Here is a 19,528-nt window from a genome sequence, read left to right as displayed (position 1 = left end):
TCGTGAGCGTAAAGTAGTCTTCGTTTCTGATATTTGGGCTACATCTTCGGTGAATCGTGAAATAAAGCCCCAAATAAACTAAAAATAAATACTTTTATTACTTAACCTTACACTAACCCTAATTGTACTACAGTCACACATCGTCAGTCTTCTCCTCCTCTCCCCTTTTCCTCGCCACCCACGTGACATTCCCCTGCTGGAAATAATCCTCAATTTGAGTCAAACTCTTCCCTTTCGTCTCCGGTAACATCAAATACAAGAACACACTCGCCACCAGCGACGACCCTCCAAAAATCCAAAACACCCCATGCACCCCTACTTCATTTTTAACAAACGGAAACGCTTTAGCCATGGCAAACAGCGCGAAATTGAACACCATGAAAGTCAACCCTCCCGCCAAACCCCGGACTTTTGCAGGAAACAGCTCCCCGAGCATGACTCCGGGTAGGATCATGAACCCTACAGTGTTCGTAGCTACGTACAGCAACACACAGAGGGCAGCAAAGTACCCGTTCGAGGAAGCCCCAAAGCAGTTATCGCGCGGGTACAAAAACGTGCCTAGACACAGCGCGGAAATGGTGGTTCCCAGCCCGGAAGTCATCGCTAGGGCGCGTCTGCCGATGAGGGCGAGGAGAAGACTGGCGATGAGAGAGAAGACGAAGCGGATGGCGGCGGTGAGGACGGCAGCCATGAAGTGGTCGATGCTTTGGCCGTTGATGTGGCTGAGGATGTCCACGGCGTAGAAGACGATGATGTAGGTGCCCGAGAGGATCTGCATTAGGTTGAAGAGGTTGATGATGATGAAGGGTTTGATCACTTCGGGGCGGAAGAAGAGGTGGCGGCTGGAGGTGGTGGAGGCGTGCTTTTTCTCGAGATCGACGCGCTCGGTGAGGTGCTCGGTTTCCAGGCGGGCCTGCAAGAGCGAAGAAAGCGTGGGTTAGTTGTTTAATATTTAAAAAAGGAAAAATCGATGATGTGGGGAATTATCGACCCACATCACGTTTGTACAACTTAAAAGTTTCGCATTCGAAAGTATCGTCTTTAACATATCTATCCGGAAATGGGGAGTATGTTAAGAAGAATTTTCTAATTTAAACTCTACTTAAGATATTACTTTAATGACTGGAACGAGTAGAAGGATATTTCGCAACCGTTAACATCAAATTTGACAGCGGCATTTTGCCTTGAAATATATTTGCATTTTAATTTAGAACAAGTTGAGGGAGAGTTTTAAGGAAATTTTAACAGCTTCCAACGCTTTCTGTCTTTTCCAGTTGGTCTGAACCTTTTGAGTAAATTTCTCCCAGTTAATTAAAGTTCGCCAAAACTAAAAACTAATTATCCCATAATATTCTTATTGGTAAGTGGGTTTTATAAACTTGCTGTTGACGTTGAAGTTCCCGTTGCAGTTGCTGTCATTTTTAAATTCCCTTGCCAAGTTGCCGTTGATAGTAACTTTGATGTTCAACTTCTGCCGTATTTAAAGGGGTTGTAGAAGAAAAGTTGATTACTAAAAAAATTTACCATTTTAGACATGTTTTAGTTTCTTGTTGTCGAAATAAGTCTACACAATTAAGAAAAAAAGGCAAAATGTAGCCCCGCCCACCCACCCTATCTCAATTGTGATGATTTCTTTTATTCGTCGTGAGCCAAGAAAGCCGAGCTTAACTGCAAAATCTTTATTTTTGTATAAGAAATTAAAAACATGTTTTTGAGTATTGTGTTGTTCAAAGAATACTAAGTATATTTAGAAAAAATTAAAAAAAAATCCATATTACCATACAAAAATTTACCATTTTAAACGTGTTTTAGGTTTTTAAGAAAAAAAAAAATCATCACAATTGAGATGGGGTGGATGGGCGGGGTTTATATTTCGCCTTTTTCTCTTCTATACATGGTATTCTTTGAACAGCACGAAACTCAAAAACATATTTTTAATTTCTTGTAAAGAAATAAGTATTTTGCAGTTAAGCTCCGCCCCCCCGGTTCACGGCGAATAAAAAAAGTCATCACAATTGAGATAGGGCGGGTGGGCGGGCTTATATTTTGCCGTTTTGTTTTAATATGTGTAGACTTCTTTTCACAACATGGAAGCTTAAACATATTTAAAATGGAAAATTTGTGTAAGGAAATATTGATTTTGCAAATAGGCTCCTCCCTATAATTCCAAAATTCATATTTCCTTGCCAAAATCTACTATTTTAACCATGTTCTAAGTTTTTTGGCTATATTTAAAAAAAAGGGCAAAATATAAGCCCCGCCTACCCACCCTATCTCAATTGTGATAATTTTTTGTATTCGTCGTAAGCAGAGGGAGGGGCGGAAATTAATTGTAAAATCCTTATCTTTCTACGAGACATTACCACGTGAAAATGTTCTTAAGCAATCGTGTTATACAAAGAAAACTAAATGTATTAATTAAAAAAAAAAAACCAAAAGAGAAGCCACACCCATCAGCCTCCATCTCAATCGTGATTAATTTTTCATTCGTTGTCAAACCGAGAGGCGGAGCGTAATTGCAAAATCGATATTTCCCGATTCAGATTAACCACTTTAAACATATTTTATCTTTCTTGTTGTGAAAAAAAGACAACACATATTAGGAAAAAAAGGGAAAATGTAGCCCCACCCACCCACCCTATCTCAATTGTGATGATTTTTTTATTCCGCGTGAGCCGAGGGGGCGGAGCTTAACTGCAAAATCCTTATTCTCTACGACAAATTAAAAACATGTTTTTGAGTATCGTGTTATACAAAGACTACTAAGTATATTAAGAAAAAATTAAAGCAAAAGATTAAGCCCTAGCCATACTGCTCTGATCTAAATATGTAGTAAAGAAGTTTTCATTCGTTGCCAGATCTAGGGGCGGAGCCTAATTGTAAAATCTATAGTTCCCTACAAAAATTTAGCATTTTAAACCTGTTTTAAGTTTCTAAGAATAAAAAAATCATTAGAATCGAGATGGGCTGGGTGGGTGGGGTTAATATTCTGCCTTTTTTTCTTAATATACAAAGTATTCTTTAGACAACACGATACTCAAAAACATGTTTTTAATTTCTTATAAAGAAATAAATAGTTTTCAATTAACCAAACTTGGTTAACGACGAAAAAAAATCATCACAATTGAGATAGGGCGGGTGGGCGGGTTTATATTTTGCCTTTTTGTTTTAATATGTGGAGACTTCTTTTCACAGCATGAAACTTAAAACAAATTTAAAATTTATATAAAGAAATATCTATTTTGTCCCATAATTGCAAAATTCATATTTCCTTGCAAAAATGTACCATTTTAACCTTTCTTGTTGTGAAAAGATGGATACGTATATTAATAAAAAAAAAGGTAAAATATAAGCCCCGCCCACACGCCCTGTCTCAATTCTGATGATTTTTTTTATTCGTCGTAAGCCGAGGGGCAGAACTTAATTGTAAACTCCTTATTTTTTTACGAGAAATTAACATGTGAAATATGTTCGTAAGTAATCGTATTATATAAAGAAAACTAAATGTATTCATAAAAAAGAAAACCAAAAGAGAAGCCCCACCCATCCGTCTCGAACTCAATCGTGATGAATTTTTCATTTGTTGTCAGACGGAGGGGGGAGCAAAATTGCAAAATCGATACTTTCCTACAAAAATTTACCATTTTAAACAAACATACTCGTATTTTACCTTTCTTGTTGAAAGAGCAAAATGTAAGCCCTTGTAGTTATAATACCTAAGAGGTTGCTTGTTCTTAATATATAGGATATAGTTTTTTTCAACAACATGACACTTAAAACATATTTCTTGTAGAGAAATATAAATTTTTCAATTAAGCTCCGCCCTCCGTCTGACAACAAATACAATATTAAGCACAATTGAGAAAAAGAATAAGCCCCACCCGCCCGCCCTCATCTCAAGTGTGATTAATTTTTTCATTCGTCGTCAGACGAGAGGCGGAGCTTAATTGAAAAGTTTATATGTCTCTATAAGAAATTACCACGTGAAACACGTTTTAAGTATCGTGTTAATAGAAAACTCTATATATTTAGAAAAAGAAACTAAAGAATATGCCCCACCCACTCGCTCCGATTCTAGTTGCAATACGTTTTTTATTCGTTGTGAGACCAGGGGGTGGAACTTAATTGCAAATTTTACTTTTGGGAGAATAAGAATATTTTTGCTACTTTTTAGCAAAATAGTTCAATTTCAACAATACCACAAACATGTTTCTATAGACTTTGCAGTTAAGCTCCGCCCACTGGTCTCACAACGAATAAAAGATTTAATACGATTTGAGTCCGGGCGGGTGGGTGGGGCATAATTTTTGGTTGCTTGTTCTTAATATATATATAGTTTTCTTTCAACAACATGATACTTAAAGCATATTTCATGTGGTAATTTCTTGTAGAGAAATATACAATTTTTCAATTAAGCTCCGTCCTCCCTCTCACAACGAATACAATATTAAGCACAATTGAGATTGAAAAATGACGAAATCTTATTTTTCAAAAATTTTTTATATGCTGTCTGTTTTAGAATTTTCGCCCTTCTAGATCTCCTCCGTATTTACAAACAAAACTGTAAAGTTATTTACATCGAACTTCCCTCGCTTTTAAACCACAACCAATGCGATTTAGAACGTATTTTCCAAGAGATATTTAAAATTTAACAGCACTACTAACTGTGTTCCTAGGACTAAGAAACTGTTTTTACTGAATAAATAAAATTAACTGGTTTCATTTTTTTTTTATTCATTCTGTATAAACAATTCCAAGAAATAAAGCCATATTACCAAACAACAATGTATTTCAGAGGAAGTTTTTTAATGAACATTAAACAATTTTTTAATGACGTCTTCAGATTTCCACAGGAGGTACGTAATTAGATTTTTATCGATGATTTTTAATCGCCATACCAATCTTTTCATAGAAATTAGATCTCTACACACAATTCTTTCTTTTTTTATTGCTTTTTATTTTTTTATATACTTTTGGTATATGAATGCGTGTTAAATTTTCACTATAAATATCTGAGAGGAATAGCAATAAATCTTGTTGATTTAAACGTCGAGAACTATCTTTAACAATGTAAAGTACTGACAGAAAGCTACAATGTAGAAAATTATGGCAGCTATTTAAAATACGCGGGTTTCGGTAAACAGGTGATTAAATGGCTTTTGTGGTGTCCCAGTTTAAATTCAAATTTCGCAAAATGGCGCGAAACTGCATTTGAATAATTTGAATATGAAAAATTGGTCCTTCAGAATCTAATCACAATTAATCTAACATTCTTTTTTCTGAAATCACGATAATAGTCGCAACATTCTAAAAAATACTCCATAAAAATAAGGATACACTCGTAAAACGGCGAGGTGTACAATAGAACTCACCTGGAGGGCGTTGCCTCCTCGCAACCACAATAAAGCTTTTCGAGCTTTATCCGGTTTATCGTGTCTCACCAACCAAACGGGGCTTTCGGGCAGAAAGAAAAAGATGGTGATGGCCATGATGGGTAAGACTGTGCTTAAACCTGGAATCCGAGCGATTTGTCTTTGCGATTTTTACCTTAGATGCTTACTAACCTGCCACGTATCTCCAGGGTAGAAGTGAACCTAGCGCATAAACTAAAAGAATCCCGAAGGAATAACTTGCGAACGGAACGCTGGAAAACATGCCGCGGAGGTGTGGCTCGGAGATTTCGCCAATAAGAACCTGAAAAGTTTGTAGTAGAAAATGTGTTTGTGGTTATTAATCAACATTGCTGTATCGAAGTTTGGATGTCTATGGGTGGGATTTTCGAATTTTTGCCTAGTTCTGGTTTATAATAATTAACGTGGTAGGCAACCAGTAAAACCTCATACGTTAAGGAAAGATTTATTAGTTTTAGAAAAGACTTTTGTAAAGCGACTTCACAACTGCGATTACTTTGTTAATAAAAAGAAATAAAGTTTTTTCAAGTGCAGTCGTCGCGAATGTAACTTACTTAAACACTTTTCAGCTTTCCATCTTAAAAGAGGCAGACTTAAGGATTAATCCTCTGTTGAGCGTTTATTACACTCTCGCGTCTAGTTAAAGGCATTTCTTGTTTGTCTCGGATTGTTATTTGTTGACTGCAGAAATAAAATTCTAAGTAAAGACTCACTCTACACCGAGTTGTAATTTTCTTGGAGTAAATTTGGGTTTTAAGCAGATTTTTTGTTGCCGGAAGAGCGAGCTTGTTCACAATTACAAGCTCGTGTTTCGCATAACGATAATAAAATCCATCATTACACTAAGTACGCTTTTACTTGATGGTTCAACAAGGACTAGGACGATAAAATATAGGTGCACCAAACCTCCTCTGGAACAACAAAACTTTGTAATTGCTTGTTACGTTTCCCGTGGAATTATTCCGGAAGATAGTCGCCTAAATTATTTCCCCCACATCACAAGGCGATAAAATTAATGATAATGTACATACTTGTCCTGCCGCAGCAGTCAGTCCTGCCGACAATCCAGCAACGAGCCGTCCCAGCAGCAGGATGGCGTGGTTGGGGGCGAGTCCGATGAGGATCCATCCGACTATTAAGGGCATTGAGGCTATCTGTAAAGCTAATTTTCTACCGCAACGGTCCATTAGGACTCCGCTCAAAAGCGAACCGAATGGTGTAGCAGCTGAATGGACGCTGGCTGCAAACAAAAAATCACACCATGACGTTTCGACATCAAATTTCAATCAATCGTTGGTATTGTGGCCACGCTTAACGAGACAGGGGGTGGCGCACATTACACGAAATTTATGCTAATGGGGGTTTTAAATGAGGGATGCAAAACATTGACACGGTTGTTGGAGAGGCGAGGACGTGACTTCTGACTTATTCGCCAAAGGTTCTTTGTGAATATAAAGTGAAAAGTTTAATTTTTCCACGAAATCCCTGGTGATTCATGTTATAATTTAAATATGATTATTTTCTTTTCTAATATTTCAATGTCAGAAGTTGATGAATGTTTTATATGTACGCTACCTGATGCGGTTTTTTGTGGGGTTTATTACAAGGGAGGGACAGCGATTTTATTTTTCAAGGCAGACACGAGAATTTGACAAATTAGGTTTGATTGTGATTTATTCGGGGCGCTTTTCGTGATTGATTGTTATTGCAATCATGGGGAGAAAAGATATTAAACATGGTTGTATCTATTATGGTGACGTTATCGTCAGGAACACCTGTAAGTAAGTAAGTAAGTAAGTAAGTAATGTTTTATTGTGTTAAACTAAAAGTTACAGTCGTCATAAAAAAAGAATATACAAAAAGGTACTTATATTTCTATAATTACAAACTGAAATTGTACTCTAAATATTCATTAATGCTATAAAATGCATTTGCCATTAAAAATGATTTTATTTTCCTTAGAGCTTCCTTAGATGATAGTTGTCGGTAACTTAACGGCAGCTTGTTAAAAAATAATATACAATAATAATTAATAGCATTTCTACAGCGCGAAATCCGCCAATATTCAATCGACAGGTCAGCTGATCGCGTGTGATAGTCGTGAAAGGAGCTTAATGTGGGAAAAGACACTATTTCCAGGAGGATATATTTTAAGCTATGGTAAATATATAGAGATGGTAATGTCAATATGTTTAGTGTTTTGAAATACGATTTGCAGTCATCCCGGTATCCAAGATTTGCAATGATTCTGATCGCCCTTCGCTGAAGTCGAAACAATTTGTATATTGCAGAGCTATGTCCCCAAATTAATATGCCGTAAGTTAGGTGAGCTTGTACTAAAGCGAAATAGGCAATTTTTAAAACCTCACAGTCAACATTGTTCGATAAGTTTCTCAATAAATATACATTTCTGGAAATTTTATTTGCTATATAATTCCCGTGCTCTTGCCATAATAGCTTTGTATCTACCATGATCCCTAAGAATTTGTTTGTTTGATTATTGTTCAAGACTGGACAATCCCTCTTCAAACTAAAAATCATATCGGAGGACTTATCTTTGTTCACACAGAGTCTGTTTGCTAAAAACCAGAGTTCAGCTTCAGTGTGGATGTTTTCTAGACAAGGGGCGATTGATTGCATAGAAGTCACATTATTACTAATAACAGTATCATCTGCAAACAGTGTAGTTAAATAATTTGCCATAAAAGAAGGCAGATCGTTAACATACATTAAAAATAACACAGGTCCCAAGATGGAACCTTGCGGAACCCCGTAATTTAATTTCATTGCTTCAGATGAAACACCTTCAACATTTACAATTTGAATTCTATCCGAAAGATATGATCGCAATAATTTTATGGCAGTAGGGTGAAAATTGTAACACGAGAGTTTGTGTATTAATATGTCATGTGACATACAATCAAAGGCCTTGCTAAGATCTAGACCTGTTGTGTGAAGTCATTTTGAAAGATGGAAATTTAAGCGATGTAATTTTCGTGGCAATAAATCAATTATTAAGTTAACGGCTGGATCACCGAAAATGAAATATAAGTCATTATGAAAGGAAAATTATTTGTGTCTGAAAAGGAACGAAACCTTTCTGAAACTTGAATTTATAATTATTACAGAAGTGTCAAAAACAACATACATAAATATAACTGAAGAAGTTTCCTTGAAAGGACCATTGATATGGTCACATACACCGGAAAGGCTTATCCTAACTTGGAAAACTCATAAATACGTAAAATTCGATACCAACCAAGAAAGTTAGAGTGATATATTAGTAAAACCTCATCCACGACATAAGTCTTACGCTTTATGAAATGGTAAACATTTAAGTAGCAGACGGCGTTCTGCACCAGTTTACTTTTTGGGTGTACGTATTAAACTGAATTATTAGTTTAATTAAACTCCTTATTAGTCATTCCTAGTCGTACCTGTTTTGTGTAAATCTACTGACTACAACATCTATTAGGACTGTCATCTATACCGTATGCGTAAATCTACTTACTACAACGTCTATTACAACTGTCATTTTACAAAAGTTGTAACATCGTATTACTTCCGTCGTGATTTTTTGTGTTCTGTACCAAAAACTCCAACAAAAGTTAAACTTGGTAATTCTATCGATCGGTCTCAAGTTTTAATTTCGGTAAAACTTACTAAACCCACAAATGGACAAAGACTTGAGAGTGAATTGTCTTTCTGTTTATTATCGAAGTGGCTGGTGTATTTGGAAATGGACATCTACCAGACAGTGATAAAATTTCCAGATGAAAACTTTCAAGAGACTTTTTATTCAACGGATTGTACGTATTCTTGTGGTATCCTAAAGTGTAAACAAATGTAGACATCAGGACCTAATGCTAGTCATAAAGTTGTTGAATACCGGAGGGAAAGGATAGCACAAAGTCCCAGTAAATTATTAATCAAGTTATCTCTCTAAGTTAAGGACCCTACACAGTACGTGTTATGAAATTCTCAAATTACATTTTGATTCATGTCAAGTAACGAAGGTCTGAAAACTCGAAAAAGTGTACAAGACGCGGAATTATTCTCAGTAAGTTTTTAACATTTTAATGAATGTATTGTATTTGACTCTGGAGTATTGAAAATTCTCATCTTTTGGTTATAATCAGTGTCGGATTGAGGACATTGCTATTATTATTTTCAGTTTTGCCGGCGACATTGGCGTTTTGAAAAAATTATGTTGTTTTTGGAATTTTGATAACGCTTCTTTAACTGTTAACCTCTATAAAGTGGCGTAATTAATATCCCCGCAGCCCCTGCGTCTTTAAATATGAAATATATTTAAAGCAGATAACTAACAGGAAAAAATATAGATATTCTCAATTTCTCACTATATGCTTAACTTCGACTGTTTATGTTTATATTTCGACGGAATTCGAGTATTAGCACGTCCAGATTACACGAATCGGTGGTTATCAATGAAATGTGGTTGATTTTGTGTCTTCAATGCAGAGGAAAGGATTAATTGATTAATTCATACTAAGTTTTTCCCAAAACACTCATAAATTTAAGTAAATTCGGCAACTTTATGAGTCAATTTATTATTGATCAAATTAAGAACGAGCACCCCATTTTCTGGAAAATATGAGAATACGCGCGTCTTTATAACAATAAAATAATAATAAGGTAAGAATTATAATAATAACATTCAGAATATTTTGTTCAATTGAGGCTTATGAATAATTTTGAGGCGATAAACTCATTCAAATCAAACAAATGTCTACGCGACATTCTCCGATGTAGAAACATCAATATTTTAAACACTACCCATATTGCTCAGGTACCACTATTCCCGTTAATAATGTGCTGTAAATATATTTTACAATGTCCTTACTTGTGCAGAGACGGTTTATAGGGATATGCTTGTGATGCTGGACCATCAGGCCCCCGAAGTTAGGGACCCCTTCTGGCCTAAATGTAGCGGAAATAAAATGTATTTGTTTTTAATTTGGTTATTACAAAAATACGTTTTCGTCTTAGACTAACCGTTTAATCTTCGTTTTTTTTTTAATATATAGAATTTTCTTTTCACAACAGGATAGTTAAACAAGTTTCCAGTTTTTTTGTTGGGAAAAGAAGACTTCGTATATTAAAGAAAAAATGGACAAAATATAAGGCCCGCTCACCCACGCCTTCTCAATTGTGATGAATATTTTATTCATCAATTTTTTAATTTTGCAATTTTGCAAGGTGTGTTCGGAATAGCGATTTGTTCGGATCGGCGAATTTCCCAAAAAGCTGAAAGGGAATTGAATAACAACTTCATACACTGCTGAAAACAAATTTGAAGAAATAAACTTTAATTTTATTAAACAGAAATAAAGCACATATTCTGAATCCACAATGGATAATAGATACATTTGAAAAAAATATTACTCCGTGACCATAACCATGCCATATTTTTGGAATCAACACGTCGGGATCTATATCCCTGAATTTAATCAGAATTTTCAAAAATGAAACTTCCCATTATGTATTCGTATTATAATTTCGATCCATTCTCGACAGTTTTCGAAATTTAACTAAATACTTCCGTGTAGGCTTCATTTCTTCGATAACTTAAACCGTTTTTCCAGAATCGTCCAATGAAATATCGCAATTTTTAAAAATTTCAAAGAATTCGAATTTCACACAAAATTTTTCGAAAATATTGCTCCGTTACCATAAACATGCTATATTTTTGGAATCAACGTCGGGATATATATATCTCTGAATTTTTTCAGAATTTTTAGACAACTTTTTCAAAAATGAAATTTTACCCTATGATAGTATACTTGCCAAATAACCTACCCTCTAAGAAAATAAAAGACGAGTAGACCAGGCTAGTATTTGTCAAAATAAGACTCATTCTGACAAATGACTTACTCTTCTAAGAAAAGGTACTAGCACCGCCCACCCACCCTTTATTTTCTTAGAAAAGTAGGTCATCTGCCAAAATCAATCTTATCTTGGCAAGTATGAGACCGATTTTTGCAAATGACATATTCTCTAAGAAAATGAGGGTGGGTGGGCGGGGCTAGTATTTGTCCCGTTAAGACTGATTTTGGCACATGGCCCACTCTTCTAAGAAAATAAAGGGAGGGTGGGCGGGGGGCTAGTACTTGCCAACATAAGACTGATTTTGGCAGATGACTTATTCTTCTAAGAAAATAAAGGCTGGGTGGGTGGGGTTAGTACTTGCTAAAAATAAAAAAATTGAAAATCAAAAAATGACAAATTGAAAAATCGGTTAAATGAGACATCGGAAAATTGTACGACTGTATAATAGGAAAATCAAAAACTGAAATATCGAAAAATTAAAAAAAAAGCAAATCTTGTAAAATGTAATTCGAGATTCCAGTTTTAATTTTTTTTTTAGTTTTTAGATTTTTCAACTTTTGAATATTTCATTTGATAATTTGTTTTGACAATTTTGCAGTTTTTAATTCCAATCTTTTGATTTTTCAAGTTCTATCTTTACAATTTTGGAATTTTTTGGTTTTTAATTTTTCAAGTTCTGAAGTTAAAATTTTTCCTTTTCACGATTTGTCATTTTTCGATTTTTTAACTAAAAGAACAAGTTTATTCGAACCGAAATTTTGGAAAATCCAAAAATTAGAAACAAAATTTTCAGATGTTTTAAAGTTACGGTAAACATGACAAATTGCTGATCAAAATTACTTTTTACTCCCTTCCAAAAACTCGGTGAGAAAAAATCGAAAATCGAAAATTAAAAAAAAATAAACATCGATTTTCTCGATATTTTTAAAAATCAAATAATTGAGAAGTCAGAAAACTGCCAAAATTGTAAAATTAAAAAATCGAAAGTTTTTTCAGTTGCCCAGACAAATCAAAAATCGAAAGGCAGATCAAAAAATTGAAAATTTAAAAAGCGATATTGAAAAATTCGAAAGTAGAAAAATCGAAAAACTGAAAAATCTAGTAGTATTCACTACGATAAGACTGATTTGGCAAATGATCTACTCTCTAAGAAAACAAAGGGCGGGTGGGTGGGGCTAGCACTTGCCAAACAACCTACCCTCTAGGAAAATAAAAGGCGGGTAGGCCGGGCTAGTATTTGCCAAAATAAGACTCATTGTGGCGAATGACCTACTATTCTAAGAAAATATGCCAAAATCAGTCTTATCTTCGCAAGTATGAGACTGATTTTTGCAAATGACATATCCTCTAAGAAAACAAGGGTGGGTGGGCGGGGCTAGTACTTGTTAAAATAAGACTGATTTTGGCAGATGACCCACTCTTCTAAGAAAATAAAGGGTGGGTGGGCCGTACTACTACCTTTTCTTAGAAGAGTAGATCATTTGCCAAAATGAGTCTTATTTTGGCAAATACTAGCCTGGCCCACGCGCCTTTTATTTTCTTAGAGGGTAGGTTATTTTGCAAGTACTAGCAAACTTCGACCCATTTTCGACGATTTTCGAAATTTAACTAAATACTTTTCTTGTAGATTTCGGGGCGCAGAAGTCACTTCCAGCCTCATTTCTTCGACAATTTCAACTTTTTTTCCAGAACTAGATAATTACATAATTCAGTGCATTGAAATATCACAATTTTCAAAAATTTCAAAAAATTGCAAGACGTACTGAAAAAGGATCTTGCGTCATTTTTGCAAGTAGATGCATGTTTTCAAGTTCAGTTCGGATTGCAGAGTTTTTTCGGATTAAAGAGATCTCGATTCAACTAGCCTCTGTTCGGATTACTGGGTGTTCGGATAATCGTGGGTTCGGATTATAGAGGTTATACTGTATTTCGAATTTACAAGATTTCGTTTTTCCGATTTTGTAGTTATTCGATATGTAATGCCCGTTTGTACCGTACTTTTAATCACCTGATTAACATTATGCTTTGTTTAATTTGACAGATTTATTTGCCTTTTTCTATCTTTTCACAACGAGAAACTTAAAACATGTTGAAAATGGTAAATTTTTTTAGAGAAATATGTATTTTGCAATTACGCTCCGCCCCTCGGCCTAACAACGAATGAAAAATTCATCACAATTGAGATCGGGGCGGGTGGGTGGGGTTTAATCTTTGTTTTTTTTTTTCTTTTAATATAAAGAGTTTTCTTTCAACAACAGGATAGTTAACATGTTTTCAAATATAATAAGCCCCCCCCCACCCACCCCTTCTCAATTGTGATGAATATTTTATTCATCGTGAGCTGAAGGGCGAAGTTTAATTGCAAAATCCTGATTTCTCTACAAGCAATGAAATGTGTTTTTAAAAGGGTAGAATTTTATAGAGAAACATGGAAAAAAAAACTCATCAGAATTGAGATAGGGGCGAGTGGGTGGTGGGTGGGGCTTAATTTTTGTTTTTTTTTTTAATACATGTATAAGTAGAGTTTTATTTCAAAAACAGGATAGTTAAACATATTGTCAGTTTCTTGTTGGGAAAAAAAGACTTCTCATATTAAGAAAAAATGGACCAAATATAAACCCCGCCCACCCACCCCATCTCAATTGTGATAAATGCCTTATTCATCGTGAGCTGAAGGGCGGAGTTTAGTTGCAAAATCCTTATTTTTCTATAAGAAATTACCACAAAAAATGTGTTTTCAAACTGGTAGAATTTTGTAGAGAAATAATATGTTACAATTAAACTCCGCCCCTCGTCTGATTAGGAGTGAAAAACTCATCACAACTGAAATCGGGGCGGGTGGGTGGGGCTTAATCTTTGTTTTTTTTCTTTATATACATAGTTTTCTTTCAACAATTTTTTGTCGCAAAGGACAAGAGATATTATTATATATAATAAAAAACATAAAGTCAATATATTACTCAATCATTTTGGACTGTGCTCCTAATGTAAATCACGTAGAATAACTTGTACTTTCTCGTGTTTCTCGAAAAACTAAAGAAACGAAAAACTGAAAAATCTAAAAATTGGAAAATTAAAAATTGAAAACTTAAATTAGAACGTCTAAAAGTTGGAAAATTGGAAAACTGGAAAATTTAAAAGTGAAGAAAAGAAAACGAAAAATGAAAAATTGCAAATGGAAAAATTAAAAATTGAAAACTCGAGAAAAGTTGAAAAATTGAAAATTTACGCCAGTGGTTTTTACTTTATAGAGGTTATCAGAAAACAAAAATTTCAAAAAAAAGATCATTTTTTAGAGAAGTGGGATTTATTTGGCTGCACTCCAGGGGCGAGGGAAGTTCTGTTGAACTGTTCTACCAATTTTTTCAATTTTATGTGTATTGTGTGTGGGCTATTTTGCTTTCTATTTCAACAAAGCGGCAAAACGTAGAAAGCTTTAAATTCGCTGTACCAAGATCATTTACAAATTATTGCATTCTATGTAATTTGTAAATTTAAATTGAAATTTAATTTTTACTTATTTTACATTTTTACTATGCAAAGAAAGCAATACTACATTGTTTTTCTTATCGTACAAGTTGGTTTTGGAATTTTGCCGTTTTGCCGCTTCGTTCTGATTAGTCGCCTGTCATGAATGTCAACCATAACCTAATTTTTTAAAGCTTCTTCAGTGTGATAGGTAGGTAACCAACAATACTACCTGGATTATGGATTTGCTACCTATCTCGAGCAAGCGCCAAAATCTTATTGAAAATGTAATGACAGATATTTTAAAGCTTATAGTTTAAATATATGCATAATAAAAATCATACGAGGCTTAAAAACAAATTATTTTGTTTCTGAGTCGTTTCTGAGATAGACCTTCACCTTTTTTTACCAAAAATGTGTAAATTATGTAACCTCTACACCATCTTCCGGTTCTCCAATCATTCACAATTATGCAAATCCCGTGCATAAATACCGTTCGACGTCCTCGTTGGGGTCACTTCTGGTAGCCCGCGTCAAAGGAAACGCATTGAGATCGCTCCTTGCCGTCAAGCCGAAGTCAAACAAGTAAACAATGTGTAAGCACCAATCTTGACCTAATTCCGCATCCTCACCTTCCGTCGATTCCGTGTCAATGGTACAATTAACCCGTCGCGATAACTCCGGAAAAAGTCCAGAAAAATCGCCCGTTCCCACTCCCAGCCGCAAATTAAAGCCGCTATATGGTAGTATCAATTTGTAAAAGCAAAACGATCTTGACCTATTTTTCTTCTAATCTAAACAACTAGTTGTATTTTGAAGGTGACGATGAAGTGAATGACCTTACTATTGAGTTAAATTGGGTGATTGCTTTGGATGCTTCTAATGTTGGATACTCTTGATCGGTTGATGACCGACGCCGAGCGGTCTGGTAATGAAACGAGAAAAAGAAAGCAAGGCGAAATTGGGGTTTTTGTCAAGAGGGTTGGCGGTATTGCAAAAAATTGGTAATATCCGTTGCGGGACGGTGTAGTGAGGCGGCTACCGGAAAGTCCTCGTGATTGTTTTACTAATGGAATGGGGTATAGGTGGAAATAAAAGAAATAGGTATGCGGGTTTTCGCTTGTTTATCCACAATCGGATAAAATAACAGCCATTTGTATTTTTAGGGAACCGAGTATATCTTTGAATTTGTTTACTTTGTGTCATTTTTTGCGCTACATCGTTACAATATTCAGGGTTTGTAGGACGTGTTACGTTAAAGAAAGTTTGCTAAAGTTTGACTTACATAATACAAGCTGCAGCGTTTTAATGTCAGATGCGGAGAAAATTACTTCGGAAATATTTTCTTATTAAATTTTCTTTTGTTAGTGCATGTTATTGAAAATGAAAGATATTGGAAAATAAAGTTCGAGTTACTTTAGAAATCGGGGAGGTTTTAGTTTACGTGTTGTAAGTATTTATAACTCAAACTTGAAATTATTAGTTTCGTTTCAGAAACACGTTTTTATCCCCACAATACCAAAAACTTTTATTTATCGCAGTACATTTTATGTTCCAAAATATTTTATTTGTAGGATATTGCTACGTGTTTCGGTACGGGTAGCTTCATCAGGCAGATGAACTTTTAAGGTGTTCCAGCAAGTGCCTACCTCATCAATTCAAACAATATTTTTTGGGTAAAAATGGCACCCATATCCCAAATCGGCGGAATTTCCGTCAGGCGAAGATCTACCGCGATATAATTATTTGTAATTAATCTGGTAAAAGCAGAGTTTAATGACAAGTTTTATAACGTCTTAAGTGAGCATTCGCACGCTTAATTTTTCCCCTAATTTAAATGTCATTGAAGACGTACATCGGCCAACAGAGTGCCACGAACTTCGATTCAATTAGTCAACAAATTTATTATAAACAATTTCACTGCCAAATTTAACCGCTTCAAATGCGCCAATGCACATCTTCCCCATTACTAAACTCTTGGGTTCATTAAGGGTAGTTAAGAGACCAGTGAACCCGTCTGGCCTGATGAAAACTAATGATTTATTGATTGGTTTTATTACATAATAGGGCCGGACTCACCTATCCAAGAACCGATTTCGTCGTCAATCCGCAAGGTCTCATTGGGATACTTGAGTTGGGGCAGAAGAATCGCAGAGTACCCAACCGGCATTCCACAACTAGCGGAACTCAGCATAACCGCACTCGTCACAAAACTCTAAAAAATCAAAAAATAATCAAATTTTCCAAAAAAAAAAAAATGACTCACCTGCGCCGCCACACTCTTCCAGGTGTACTTCCTTCGATTCGCCGGCTTTTTCCCCTGCAGCGGCTGGTACTGCGTGTCCTTCTGCGACGTTTCGCCGTCATCATCAGTACCACTACAAGGGTTGTTAGAAACTCCACCACTCAAACCATCCACTCACCTGTGTTCTGATTTGTTATCGGAGCACATTGTCAGCTCGTCGGAGTGTTTCTGTCGGAAAGTGCTTAATCTTTTTGTTTTATCCGTGTTGGTGGCGTTATTAGTAATATTTGAGCCCCCTCCACGCCTATGGCATAAATCACACCCGGTATCCTTGTTGTCGGCTCTCATCATAAATAACGTTTTTGCAAATGGATTCTGACACTTCCGTTCTATTTTTTTTTTGCGACGACCGTTTAAGCAAATTGTCGTCGCCTTGAACCAGCAGCACGAGACGATGTGTTGTCTTCAGGTGTTGATTTTTTCGCTTCTTGAGGAGAGGGAGTGAGAATGTAGGTCAATTGGGGTTTCCTGTTGGACTGACCTTCGGCGGACACCAAAAGCACCCACGAGGTATCATTGTGAGTCGCCTTGTTCTATTTCTTGCGCTTTGGTCTGACGAATTTTCCAAAGCGAAATTCGAGGAAAGGAGGAATTAAAGCTGATTGTAAGGATAGTGCGAAGGGCAGCTGGGTAACGGATCAACCTTCTTGGATTATCAAGATCAAGGTATAATTTCTCTGACTACCGTCGAAGGGTGTTGACTGTTTTCATTGAAATGTAGCAACTATTTTTAAATGAAATAACGAAATTATTTGGTTGCACGCACCATTAATTTTTTTCATTTTGATTAATTGCGTCAACTTCGCGAAGTTCTATCTTGGCCTCACTTCAAGTAAAAACGCGAAGAATTTACGAAATGTCTCCTAACAACTTCGTAACATTGTTTGTGTAGAGGCGGGACTTTTATTACTGGAAAATGTTCAACACTGATGTGGTTTTAGCGGAATTTAATTAAAACTCTGTTATTTTTCGCTTATAGGGCAAATTGAATGCAGTTTTCATTTTTAAATTAAATTTTAATCAGTTTAGGCTAGTTTGTGTTAGTTTTTATTCCCTCAAGCGATTGTCTTGTCTCCTGATGGTTTTGAATTTTATTTTTAATAATTTTGACTCATCAATAAACTAAATCACCTTGACTTTTTGTGGCTGTGATATTTATTTATTTGTTTTGGTTTTTCTGTGCGTAATGCTCGAGTCTGGCAGTCAATTTGTTCTACTTTGTGGCTTATAGTTTCGTCACTGTCTTTCTTACCAAATTGAACTCAAGTGGCAAGATGAAGTGACACTGTCATTTAGGTTTATTTTGCAATAATAATAAAGTCTTATTTTTTTTGTTAAATTTAGCCGATGAGATTTTAAACAATTAACTTTGTGCCGCTTAATTGAAATTCGTAACATTTGGGTGTGTTAGACAGATTTAATTACCAACTTTCGTGCGTAAAATAGCTTATTTAAAATGACTTCAATTCTGAGTAAAGTAGGGAAAACTGAAATCCTGCAAACAGATGTAACGAATAAGAATGAGGTTGGATAAGAAAAGGTAAGAGGGTGAGGATCGCCACTTGTGACAAAAAGGTCAGTTAGTTAGTTTAGAAGTGGTCTTGAAAAGGATGTACCTCTCTTAAAAGAGCACAGCTTGTGAAAGTTTTGGCTGCAATCAGTGTAAAAGTTCGCCGGATTGGCGCTTGATGAAGACGAGCCAGATTAATTTTTTTATTTCTGTTGACATTTATTTTATCAGTTGCTGTTTTTTGTACGAAAGAAACAACTTGTTTCCAGTTTAAATATATACTAATCTATTTTAGGTGATAATATATCCATAAATATTAACCAGCTATCAAGAATATAAACGGTTTTAGCTGGTGCTTATTCTCTATATGACCCACTTGTTTTGCTTTTAACGGCCACAGTGACGGAGATTTTGTTTAGCAAAAACGACGAAACGTAAGTTTAAACGTAATTTCGGTAAACTTGCCGAAGTTTGAGCTTTTTCTTGTAATTAAGTAATTTTCTTCGTGCTGATGAGACCCCTACTTTTCGTCTTTAAAGTTTAGGATAATTTTAAATTAATCGTAAAATTTTGAATTTTGCTTCTCTCACGAACTATTTTTACGTGTCGACGATTTAATTAAACGTCATGTTGAATTAAATTATTATGCGTAAAGAGTTTAATTAGTTTCCAAGGAAAAAAATTAAGCGGTAAGTTGAAGTGGTGCCCAGTAGAGAGATTTAATTTTACAAGATTAATTAAAACTGATTTTTTGAAGTAAGATGACAGTTAATTACCATTAATTATCAAAAACTGCGCAGTTACATACTTCGATGAATTAACTTAATTATCAATTAATTATATTATTAATTTTTATTAACACTGTGAAATATTAACTAAGTACCTGTTTGCGATCTTCTATACTAATGTATATTTGATGAATGACTAATGTAAAGTTTACTGAGTGGTTTATACTCCTAGAATATGAAAAAGTAGATCCCGTTT

At 35.2% G+C, this 19,528-nt stretch overlaps 1 protein-coding gene across 1 annotated transcript; it reads right to left on the bottom strand.

Moving 5' to 3' along the window:
* Positions 1–131: 131 nt before the first annotated feature.
* On the bottom strand, positions 132–18,701 carry LOC135134897 (facilitated trehalose transporter Tret1-like). Its single transcript, XM_064063782.1, has 7 exons — positions 17,153–18,701; positions 16,996–17,107; positions 16,809–16,944; positions 6,443–6,651; positions 5,565–5,694; positions 5,373–5,512; positions 132–913 (listed from the first exon to the last, which is right to left on the bottom strand). The coding sequence occupies exons 1-7, from the start codon at positions 17,323–17,325 to the stop codon at positions 134–136; spliced, it is 1,680 nt and encodes a 559-aa protein (XP_063919852.1). The 5' UTR covers positions 17,326–18,701; the 3' UTR covers positions 132–133.
* Between the last annotated feature and the right edge of the window lie 827 nt (positions 18,702–19,528).

Source organism: Zophobas morio, unplaced genomic scaffold (genome assembly GCF_036711695.1).
Source record: "Zophobas morio isolate AGI-343-1 ecotype UQ-CSIRO unplaced genomic scaffold, CSIRO_AGI_Zmor_V1 ptg000004l, whole genome shotgun sequence".
Taxonomy (NCBI): Eukaryota; Metazoa; Arthropoda; class Insecta; order Coleoptera; family Tenebrionidae; genus Zophobas; species Zophobas morio.
The sequence above is the reverse complement of the archived record's forward strand: the minus strand, read 5'-3'. Positions and strand labels throughout refer to the sequence as shown.

Excerpts from the sequence above, each read along its gene's own strand:
- LOC135134897 (XM_064063782.1), bottom strand. The coding sequence starts at position 17,325 with ATGATGAGAGCCGACAACAAGGATACCGGGTGTGATTTATGCCATAGG. Across the intron at positions 17,108-17,152 it reads GATAACAAATCAGAACACAG|TGGTACTGATGATGACGGCG; the intron begins GTGAGTGGATGG and ends CAACCCTTGTAG. Across the intron at positions 5,695-6,442 it reads TGACTGCTGCGGCAGGACAA|GTTCTTATTGGCGAAATCTC; the intron begins GTATGTACATTA and ends CAAACTTTTCAG.